We start from the raw sequence: 12,127 nt of genomic DNA on the forward strand, positions 1-12,127 counted from the left end.
ACAAATGTGGATTAAAACTTATCACCTCCCATGTCTTTGTTTTAAGCAACCATGAAACAATCGTTATCAACTGCAAGGGTACCAGTCACATCATCAATGTTTTTCACTGAATTGAGCAACTAGAAATTATTTTTTTCTGTATTAAATTATCTTTGGGAAAGTGGATTTTCAAAAATATATTGAACCCCTGGCCTCCATCAGACCATTGGGATGAAATGTATCTGTAAACAAACTAAAAAGAAGAGTCTCTTGTGACATACCTGCTGTGGGTTGAGCTTCCCAGTCATCAGTTTGAGCAGATCTTCATCATTCATGGCAATTGTGACATCAGACTTACCTACAACAACCAAAACAAATGACAATTCCATACTTTTCTTAGGACATATGGAACAATTCAAGAAATATTGATCACAAATGCAAGCACAGGAATACCTCCTTTCACTCACTCTGTGTGCCAAATGTGACTGATCCGCTTCCATTCTTGGCGTCAACGATCCAGATTCCCTCTTTTCCTCCTGCCCCTTTCACTTTGAAGCAGATCACGCCCTTCATCTTCTTGACAATGTTGCTGCCATCCTGGAGAGACACAAACAACATCATGAAGCAATCCTCTTTGTAATAGTGTGTGTGTGTTGATTAACGCCGCACTCCGCAATATTCCAGCTATATGACGCTGTCTGTAAATAATCGAGTCTGGACCAGACAATCTAGTGATTGACATCATAAGCATCAATCCACACAATTGGGATACGATGACGTGCATCAACCAAGCCTGACCACCCAATCCCGTTAGTCGCCTCTTACGACAAGCCTAGTCACCTTTTACGACAAGCATACCCTAGGTAGTTGCCTTTTACCGCAAGCATGGGTTGCTGAAGACCTATTCTACCCCAGATCTTCACGGGTCCTTTCTAATAGTGAGTTGGACTGAGCCACACTCTTTGCCAACAGAACATGATACACACAGAGGCCAAATGTGTTAATTGTCTGATCAACTTGTCATAGAACAAGGCAAAATTGAGCAGTGATCACTTTGTTAGTTTGTTGTTTAATGCTGCACTCAGGATTATTCCAGCTGTATGACAGAGGTCTGTAAATAATCAAGTCTGGACCAGAGAATCCAGTGACTGATATGAGCATAGCAGGGCTCACTAATACCCCTGACTTCGACTCTTAACATATTTCTAACTTCAAAACATGAAAAAAGCAATATTTTCTCATTATAGTACTAAAACTTTGCCCTGCGCCTCTCTTGTCATGCTTATAGGTATAGAAGCTGTGTATAGAAGCTGTGTCCTGAATTGGAAAAGAATCCATTTATTATTTTTATATTCGTATACTTATCCTGCATTACTCCTTAATGCATTTACAGCATGTTCTTGACAGAAACAAGAGCTGTGTGAGGTTTTGCTGAAGAAGAAGTTCCATCTGGTTGTGTGGCTAATCCCATCACACAGCTACCACGTGACCATGTGATCATCACATTACTGCTAGATTGTAACATCTGAAGACATCTTGGAGAGGCAGCTCTGCAATGGGTGGGCCACTTTCGACAAAGTAAAGCAGGAAGATATATGAAATATCTAGATTTTACTAGATTTTTTAACTTGTCATGCATTACTTCTTAATGCATCTTTATCTGGCGGTACAGCGGAGGGCATACCATCAAATGCGGTCCTCAGTGACAATAAATTCTCCAGTAGTTCACGGCAGTTGTTGAGTGCATCAACTGCACAGATCTGTAACTACTTCGACCAATCCTGTCTGCAGATGGTATGAGAGTATGAGGATGTCAGGTAAAAAGCAGCAAGAGAAACTAACATGCTGTCAAGTCTAGAAAACTGATTTACCAAGCCGAACTGCAGGTTTCCAGAATAATACCCATGTCAGGCGTGCGAACACTGGGAGAGTCAGGTAAGGCTGGCTACAATCTCATTCAAATCAGATCTTAGTTCTCGCTAACGCTAAACAAAGATCTGAGGACATCCCATTACGGGTAACGTCAGACCGACCTTGCGCGAACTTGACTGACCAATGGAATGACCAATCAGAAGGCTGCTTTCTCGTGCTTTATGGCACTAATTTCAAATTGGCGACAACGCTTCAAAACATATATTGACAAATTCTCGATTAGATAAAACCTGAACAAAAGAACATTCTGGAATCGCTAATGAAAGGTCGTTCTGATGTGACCTCTACTGGGATGTCCTCAGATCTTTGTTTAGCGGTAGCGAGAACTAAGGTTTGATTTTAGTGAGATTGGGCCGGCTATGGACAGGAGGAGCTTCTTCATGGCGATGAGGATTGGTGACCTGCTGGGCTACAACCAGCTGTGAATGCCTTCAACATCTTCCAAGGTCACGATCCTCCGTCTGGGAGACGGGAATAAAAGTCATGTCCGAGTACCAAGCAGAGTTTAAGGTGCGTGCACAGGGCACATTAAGAGACTTCGGTTCCTACAATTGATGATGAAGGTGAGATGGAAAAGGATTGGTCTGACTGTCCTGGTCGGTGATTCTTGGCAATGAAATCCCAGCACAGCCCAAACTTTGGTCTGAAAGATCGCACCGATGAAGTAAGGTGATCATTGCCATCCCATTCTTATTCCGAGGTGACGATGAAGGGAGATGCCTTTTATTTCGCATGTAGTCATCGGAGGTTGACGGAAGAATTATCAAATTGACGCTGTATCTAGTAGATAAGGCTGAATGTAAATAATTCCTTATGAAGTAAGGTGATTGTTTCCATTCCCTGGGCATTGTATAAACGCTCCCATTCTTGTATCGAGGTGACGATGAAGCTTTGGCATCAGAGGTCTACTGAAGTTAGTGACTTGGTCACATTGATGTACAGCGATTGCAGCGATAGAGCGGTTGCAGCATTACGTACAAGTAAGCATGCAAACCAATCTGTACAAATACACTGCGCAGTTCCCATCAGGTCAGTTGACCTAATTTCAGTCGGTGATGTTTATATTTCATGACATGTGACATGTAAATCACCCTGAGCAGTAATCTAGAATACCGCCTGAGATTTTGCCTGAGATGAGGTTCAAGCTCAACACATGGACAATCCCCTGTGAACCGAGTTCTGTGTAGAATCTGTGACATGGCCGGTGTAGGGGCAAGTTGATCTCCTTGAGAGGTGTGAAATCTGGTCCTGTCTTGTGAATGTTGATCTTGAGGTGGGTACCATGCTCAAAACAGACACAGGTGATGTCAAGTGCATGTTACTCTCTCAACTGCACCGCAGTGGCTAATGCCAAGAGAAATGTAGTTTTCGTGGTGAGGTCATAAAAGGAGGATGTTTTGAAGGGCTGGAAATCACACGAAGGGGATGAAATTTGGCCTTCTGATTCTCAAGCCTGAAAGAGTGCAGTAGGGTCTGTAGTTCTGAGACCTTGGTCATTTTGTGATTCTCAGGAACAGACAGCACTGAATTAAGCGCTACCAAATACGTTTTAATGGCGCTACCTTTCAAGTGGCTTTCGGTACACAAGGAGGTATTCAGCTAAGTATTGAGGTGACGCTGTCATGGGATCTTGATTCTTTGCCTTACAAAAGGTTTTAAATAAACGCCACTTGTCATTGTATAACCCCCTTGAAGAGGGTTGATGTACCAAATAGCCTTTTGCGCTAAACGCCTTTTTAAGACGAACAAAGCATGCAGATGAAATCTGCCTAGCTTTAGGTGAGGTGAGGTGAAATGGGGTTTAACGTCGCGTCCAAGATTATGGCTTTAGGTGAAGAAGTTTGCTGTGAGTGTGGATGAGTAGGTTCGACCACTCTGGGACCCATCACTTCAGGGGTAATGTTGGAGTTGTGTGATAGGATTAGCCACACAACCAGTTGGAACAACTTCTCCTTTCTGTCAAGAACAAGCAGTAAATGCATTCAGGAGTAATGCAGGATAAGTTAAAAATTTCATATTTTCTCAGAAAATCAACATATCAAAATCTAACATTCTATTAATATTAATCTCTTCTATCAGTATGGAAACTTGGCTAAATTAAAAAAAAAAATGCAGTAGTTTAACTAGTTTTCAAGTTATAGGTCGCACAAATGTTTAAGTAAAAAAAACAAATAAGTAAAAAATTGAAAAATAGCTGTATTTTTTTCAGAAAATCCAAATATTGATACTTCACAATGCACCTCTCCTATTGGAATAGGAAGTGTTCACTAAGTTTGAAAAGAAGCTATGCAGTAGGTTTCAAGTTATAGGTCACAAACAAACAAATATCCTCTGAAGGATGGACAGACGACCAGAATTCCTTGGTGAAACTACATAAACCCGATATATTAGGTCAGGGATATAATAACCCACCACATAACACCTCTTCCTTCAAAGATAACATGGCACCCTAACTTGCATAAATTTGGATTAAATTCAGCAATTCTTTGCTCTTAATAACTTGTCTTCCTTCTTGCCGGAAAAGCCAATGAATCACAACTTGTCTCAAGCACATACTCCAAGTTAAACGTTAAACTAAAACAGTTGAACTACACAGATTTAGATTGGATTACAGTTATGTCATGTGACATTCCTGACTCTTACACCTGAGATTATTGTACACATTTCTCCACTCACTGCGTCAATTGCCTTCTTGATCTCACTGAAAGCTGCTGCTGATTTGAAGTCGGCCTCCGATGAAGCACTGGCTCCTACTGTAGATATGCTGCTCCTAAGGGGTAACACATAATGGTATGGACATAATACAATCCATATCACAGTCAAACAAAAACAGTTGTGGGTACTGTTGGAAACAACAATAAATTTATTTGTGGCCTGTTCATTGCGAACGTAGTTTTAAGCTAGTAACTACAAAAATTACATATTACCTTCTCATCATTGCACCACTTGACCCATGTTAACACACACTTGGCTGTTTCATGTTAATGCATCTGAACATTTCAATGAGAGTTTCTTAAATGCTTGGCTGGCTAAAATAACAATATAGTTGTTACTTTGACATATTCTACAAATCATTGTCTATCCTAAAGTAATATCAAGTGGGCTCCAAAAACCAGTCTCTATTTCTGACAGTACTTTATCCTCACAGTGGCTTTCCCTGTTTTCTTCAACAGTAATAATAGTAAGTGCTTTCTTCACCAAATAACCATGTACTATACTCAGGCCTCAGACTAGTGGCTGAAGTTGTTCACTCATATAACCACAGCAATATTTCCAGACAAACAATATATGAGTGAGCAAGTGAGTGAGTACAGTTTTACGCCACTTTTAGCAACATTCCAGCAATATCACGGCAGGAGTCACCACAAATGGACTTAAGACATTGTACCCATGTGGGAAATCGAACCTAGGTCTTGGGCGTGATGAGTGAACACTTTGGCCACCCCTGACAATGAATGTGAATGGTCAAATGTGAACATCTGTCAAGTTATCTCTTGTACCAGCCTGTGACACCTACTGTCTATACTCTGGGAATCCCATCCTGTAGAGTGCCACCACTGCTGCTCCACCTAGGCCAAGATTGTGCTGCAGAGCCAACTGTGCACCGTTCACTTGTCTGCCACCGGCCAAACCCCGCAGCTGCCAACTCAGCTCTGCACACTGGGCCAAGCCTTCAATACAATCAGAGGCGTGTGTCAGGTCTGTGGACATCGCCTTTTATCCAACATCAAATTTTTCTCAAGCTATGATCTGGACAAACTTTCATCAATTCTTTAACAGGTTGAAATCTTAAATGTTTTAATCCTTTATAATCATTAATAAGTAATTAATCTAACATTTAGATCCTGAGCTTCATTGGTCCAGTGGTTTCAGGGGAAATGATAAGCAGTTGATTGCATTATACGTCCCATACTTTCAGAGACATACAGAAATCATAGTGCTAAGAACATAGTACATCCCATACTTTCAGAGACATACAGAAATCAGTGTGTAGCCGGGCGTGGTGTGATGTGTCCAGCCACTGGGCTGCTAGTCAAAACATGAGGCAGTTCTTGAAGATGATGATGATTTTATTCTTTTGTAGTAGATGGTGGGAGGGAAGCTGTAAACAAGAGTCCTCCCTCCATAAAGAGTTCATGCAGAATGCATGAGGAGGGCAGGTGAGAAAGGAAGTTTAAAGAAGTGGACCAAAGGGCCAATCAGAAGAAAGGTAGCATCTGACAGGTATTAAAAGGAAGTCAAGATGCTTCAGTCACATAAAGTGGTGGACATGTCTAAAAATAGATAGGGGGAAGTCCAGGTGAAGCTGGAGAAATTACAGAGGCTGCAGAAGGGTATCAGGTTGGTGTTAGTTGGCTGACATTCAACTGCAGACAAGGACAACATATAATGAACATATAATGAACACAGAATGAAGTGATGGTGATAATAGATGAACATGTATGTATATATGTATAGAATGAATCTAAGGGGGGTTATAAGTGGGTGGTACTTATGTGGCTATAACTCATTCAGAGTTAGCACCACCACCCGGCTACATACACCCCCACTTTGGGAAATGGCGACCTCGCCATTAAATAGCGGCAATGTATAATTACCTCCTCACACCCAGACACTTTGTTTTACAACAAACTGCCCATCTGTCATCCACTTTGGCTTTGTTCGGGTTCGTCCAACTCGCCGAGGTGGTGGCTGTGGAGTTGACGGTCCTGAGCCAGGGATAGAACTGGTTGGTGCAGTTGGTGCTGGTGTGGATGGTGAAACTACTGGTGACACACTTGCAAATGGCGGGCTGATTGGTGGCAGTCCTGACACTGGGGATGATACCGACACTGGAGAAGGAGAACTCTCAATATCCATGTTGGTTGTTGAGATCTCCAGTGTTGTGTCAGTACTTGTGTCCTTAAGCTCGCCAGAAGATGGTGTTGAAACAGAAGTAGTAGTAGTCGTCGTCGTCGTCGATGTCGATGGTGTGCACCGTGGCCTGGGTATGGGCTGACCATTCGTACCAATGGGAAGGAGTAGATTACGGTGGAGTACACGACATTCTCTGGTTCCTTCCTTATGAACTTTAAACACAGGAATGTCGGCATGAGGTTGAGAATCAACCATGTAATACTCCTCTTCCCACCGGTTAGCCAGTTTTTGCTTCCCACGTATGTTGACGTTACGCACCAATACAACGTCACCAACCTTGAGTGTGGCTCCGCGTGCCTTAAGATTATAGGCTTTGCGTTGTTTAGCCTGAGCCCTTTCAAGGTTTGCAGCTGCAAGCTCATAGGCAGTGTGTAATTTGCGCTCTAGATCAGCAGGAAACTGCGTATAAGCTGGTGATGAAATATTGGCCAGTGATGTACCAAAAGCAGCGTCAACAGGCAGCCTAGGTTGTCTGCCAAACATGAGGAAGTAGGGAGTGAACCCCGTTGACTCATGGAGGGAACAGTTATAGGCATGAACTAAGTGAGAAAGGTGATCTTTCCACTTTGCCTTTTGCTGCTCCTCCAGAGTGCCGAGCATCCCTAAGAGCGTCCGATTAAACCGCTCACATAGACCATTACCCATTGGATGATACGGAGTGGTCCGCGTTTTGAGAATACCCAATATGCTGCACAGCTGTTTGATGATATCACTCTCAAAGTTCCGGCCTTGATCAGAGTGTAACTTCTCTGGAATGCCATAGTGAACAATGAAGTGATCAAACAGTACTTTGGCTGTAGTACGTGCCGTTTGGTTGCGAGTGGGAATGGCAACAGCATATTTGGTGAAATGGTCCGTAATGACCAGGATATTCTCATAACCACCAGAGGAGGGCTCCAAGCTGAGATAGTCCATGCACACCAACTCCATAGGTTGAGTGGTTTGGATGCTAACTAATGGTGCACGCTCAGTTTGGTTAGGAGCTTTACGAAGTATACACCTCTAGCAGCAGCGAATCCTTTTCTCCACATCCGTGATCATTCCCGGCCAGTAAAACCGTGTCCGGAGAAGAGCCACGGTCCTGTCCCTACCAAGATGTCCCATGCCGTCATGTAGATGGGTAATGACCTCATCTCTTTTAGACTGAGGAACAATCAATTGATAGTAGGGTACTACACCATCTGAAAGTTGTTGCCTGTGGAGAAGGCCATCTTTGACAGTGAGTGAGTCCCACTGCCTGAGAATGGATGCAGTGTCCCGGTCCATGGATTTGAGAGCCTCCTTGGTTGGACGCGTACCATTACGGATGAGTTCCAAAATCGAACAGATTGAGGAATCAGCTTGCTGATATGTTCTCATCCGTTGGCTAGCGACAACGTCAGAAGGTTCCATACCATCGACCGCCAACATACAATTCATCACCTCCTGATTGAGGGAGAGTGTCTCCACGGCACATGATGAGATGAGTTGCCCATTACAGAGAGCAGACACACTTTGAATGTCCATGGACTCACGCGGCAACCTGGACAAAGCATCTGCATCAACATTCCTTGCACCCGGAACATACTCAAGGGAGAAGTCATAAGTAGCAAGTTCTGCGAGCCAGCGATGCCCAGTTGCATCCAACTTAGCAGAAGTTAGGACATACGTGAGGGGATTATTGTCAGTCTTTACAGTGAATGAGTTGCCATACAAGTAATCATGAAACTTCTTGGTGACAGCCCATTTTAGAGCCAAAAACTCTAACTTATGAGCAGGGTAATTGCGCTCGGCTTTGCTGAGACTGCGACTTGCATAGGCAATCACTCGCCTTTGATTGTCTTGGGATTGGTACAGTACTGCACCCAAGCCATCCCCACTTGCATCGATGTGCAATTCAAAGGGCAGAGTGAAATCAGCAAAAGCCAAAACGGGAGCACAAGAAAGCCTGCTAATAAGCTCACTGAAAGCTGACTGTTGAGCATCCCCCCATACAAATGGTTGGTTTGACTTGATCTTGCGCTTGGATCTCCCGCCATGACCAGCAAGCAAACTGGTTAGTGGCTTGGCAACTTTAGCGTAGTCTGGAACAAAACGTCTAAAGTAGCCGGAGAATCCAAGAAAACGACGAACATCTTCGATATTACGTGGAATTGGCCAGGTCTTCAATACTTCAATCTTCTCAGGGTCTGTTTTGATACCCTCCTCGGAGATTACGTGACCTAGGTACTTAACGGAGGTCTGCAAGAATTGGCATTTTGACGGCTTTAGCTTGAGCCCGTTCTTGCGCAATCTTTGAAAGATTGCTCGTAATCTATCAAGATGCTCATCAAAGGTCTTAGAAAACACAATGATATCATCGAGATAAATGAGGCATTGGAGAAGATGAATGTCGCCCATACACCTCTCCATCAGGCGTTGGAAAGTAGCTGGAGCATTTGTCAGTCCAAAGGGCATAGAGTTACACTCGTAAAACCCAAGTGGGCCAACAGTAAAGGCAGTACGGGCCTTGTGCTCCTCATCCACTTCGACTTGCCAATATCCACTCTTAAGGTCAAGACAAGAGAAGTATTTTGCCCCATGTAAAGCATCAAGAGTTTCCTCTATCCTTGGTAGAGCATATGAATCTCGAATTGTGCGACTGTTCAATTTTCTATAGTCAATACAGAAGCGCAGACTCAAGTCATGTTTGCGAACCAGGACAACAGGCGAGGCATATGGACTAGCAGATGGACGGATAACTTTAGCATCTAACATCTGCTTTATATGGTCCTTGACCTCTTGATACATAGAGGGCGGAATACGTCTATGTCTTTCCTTAAATGGAGTCTCATCTGTGAGTTCTATTCGATGGGTGACCAAGTCAGTATGTCCCATGTCCATATCAGACTTGCTAAACACATCGTCAAACTCATTCAGTAGAGAGCGCAATTGAGTTATTTCATCTGGAGTGTGATTATCACCCAGAGAGTCCAGTTCAAATAACTCTTTTGGTAGTTTGGTAGGTACAGAGCCAGTATTACTGACGCCATTCTCAGGGGATAAGCCGTCCAACACAGCAACTTGTTCCAAATGACAAAGTACTGTTTTGGCTGGAATGGTAACAGCCTTGGTGGACGGGTTAGCGACCTCAACCTTGACCCGTGTTGTTGAGTGGGTAGACTGAAACCCAACAACACCAGTAACGAGGGTAAGTGAACCAGGAAGAACGGACTGTGTGGCACAAAACTCCATACCAATCTGTGGAGCACTACCCCTGCAAATACCTGTTATAATCTGGTTGCAAGACGGGGGTATGGTTATAGATTTAGTTGTCCGCACATTCTCAGTTCGGTTCAGGTCATTCCAACGCCTACTGAGCCACTGAATAGCCATGGTCCAAGGAGAAGAACTCCTAGATACCCTGTCACCAGGGTTGCTTTCACAAGCAGCACGCAGGACATTGGTCCCCAGGATAAGAGGTACCTTAGAGGTGAAGTCGGTAGTGGGCACCACAAGGATGAGTGCGGGTACCTCCACTACTTGACCCATGAAGTCAGGGGGTATAGCAATTGTAGCCTCAACATACCCCAAATAGGGTAGCTTGGCTCCCCCAGCTCCATGCACCTCTAGTAATGAGCTGATTTGGTGGAGTGGCAAGTGAGGGAGGTAAGCTCTGTAGAAGTTTTCAGAGATAGTGGTGACCATTGAACCAGTATCTATCAAAACTTCACAGGCATACTCCTCTACCTTCACATGCGCAATGTTTGGGTGCCCAACTAAATTGGAAGGCACCTTTCGTTGAGCGCTTTGGTTAGAGTCCTCAGACCGCTCCATAACTGGGACTCTTAGAAGTTTAAAGCAGGGCAATGCTGGTGACCCCTTTTTAGCCCTGGCCTTCCACAATCAAAACAGAAAACTGATGATTGTTGTGGAGGGGGTTTATCACCGACCTGCTTTACTAAAGGTTTATTTGTCTGGGCATCCCTGAAGGGAGCTTGGCCTTGACTCCTGGTGGGTGGTTTGTAAGAGGAGGCTTGAGCAGACCTGAGCTCAAGAGAGTGAACTTTGTCCCCGATAGACTTTAGACTCTTATCAAGGTCTTTAAGCCTAGAGAGCACATCCTCCATCTCCCGACCACATGGTACAGGAGTGGTAACGGGACACTGATGTGCCTCCTTAGGGGTAAGCAGTTCCTCCTCCACCCGACGTACAGCAAGCAGCAGTTGGCTGTACTCGAGACCAGAGTCAAAGTGATGACGAGTTGCCTGCTTCAAAGCATCCTGGGACAACCCCATCCAGAAACGGCTTCGAAGCAAGGTCATGGCAGCATTTGGTGGGAGCATTCCTGAGACTTCGATCTTTGAGATCAAGTCACGAAGTCTACAACTCCAAGCTGCAGCAGACTCGTTTATTTCCTGGCGAGCTGTGTAAAAGCGCTCCATGAGCGTCTCGCCAGGCATCACATTGCCAAAGACAATGTCCAACTGCTCTAAGGCAGAATCAAGGGTTGCCTCAGCAGGGAAACCACTGAGAAGATCTGCAGCAGAACCCTTGGCTGCTCTCCGCATGGCATTGAATATGGCGGTGTCAGAGTGAGCATTTTCACGTCGACACCCCAATATTTCAAGGCGCCACTGACTATATTTCACATCACCCTTTGCCCTATCCCCTGAAAATGTTGACAACCGGGGACTTGGTGCATTGATAATTGGCATGTACGAGGTGTGTGATATGGGCATAGTGGAATGCGGAGTTGCCAGGAACTGACTAGGCTGAGCAGTTGGAGTGTACCCAGGGTATAGAATGGGCATGGGTGCATGTCTGTTGGGCCAAGCCTCATTTGGTGCCCCAGTCGGACGTGTAATGACACGCGACTGCTGTGAGTAAGGGGTTGATGAACCCTGGGGTTGATTATAGCTAAAGAGTGACCCGTAGGGCCTAGGCAAAGATTTCGGCAATTCTATCCTAGGGCTATGGTCTTGTGGGGGTATTGTCCGCTGGGAAGGCTCCATGGGTGACCATATATCAGGCAACAAAGGAGACCCCAGAGGTGAATGTGTTAGCAGTGACGGTAGCCCAGGTGAATATGGTTGGGGAACAACCCTTTGGCTATCCACAGGAGGTGGAGGCACATGCGGCCGAAACAACGTATCTCCAGACCCAACATCAGCTACATAAGTGGTCTGAGGTGGATGTGGATTAGCGTCATCTGCTAGACGGTAGAGTAAACTAGTACGGACTAAGGGATCAAGCTGATGGATGAAATCCACAACCTGATCAACCTGTGATCTAACATCACTGTCCGACTGAGCCATGATGTGTATGATAATACAAGTAT

At 44.6% G+C, this 12,127-nt stretch overlaps 1 protein-coding gene across 1 annotated transcript in view; it reads right to left on the minus strand.

The window, feature by feature from the left end:
* Positions 1–12,127, minus strand: part of LOC124146184 (sterol carrier protein 2-like) — a 48,197-nt gene that overhangs the window by 1,335 nt on the left and 34,735 nt on the right. The window contains exons 14-17 of the mRNA XM_046516347.2: positions 5,429–5,582; positions 4,588–4,681; positions 447–576; positions 261–337 (exon numbers count right to left, since the gene is read on the minus strand). Of these exons, the coding sequence (XP_046372303.1) occupies positions 261–337; positions 447–576; positions 4,588–4,681; positions 5,429–5,582 (455 nt within the window). The remainder of the gene's footprint in view (positions 1–260; positions 338–446; positions 577–4,587; positions 4,682–5,428; positions 5,583–12,127) is intronic.

Source organism: Haliotis rufescens, unplaced genomic scaffold, assembly GCF_023055435.1.
Source record: "Haliotis rufescens isolate VD_foot unplaced genomic scaffold, xgHalRufe1.0.p SCAF_2, whole genome shotgun sequence".
In the NCBI taxonomy this organism is placed as follows: domain Eukaryota; kingdom Metazoa; phylum Mollusca; class Gastropoda; order Lepetellida; family Haliotidae; genus Haliotis; species Haliotis rufescens.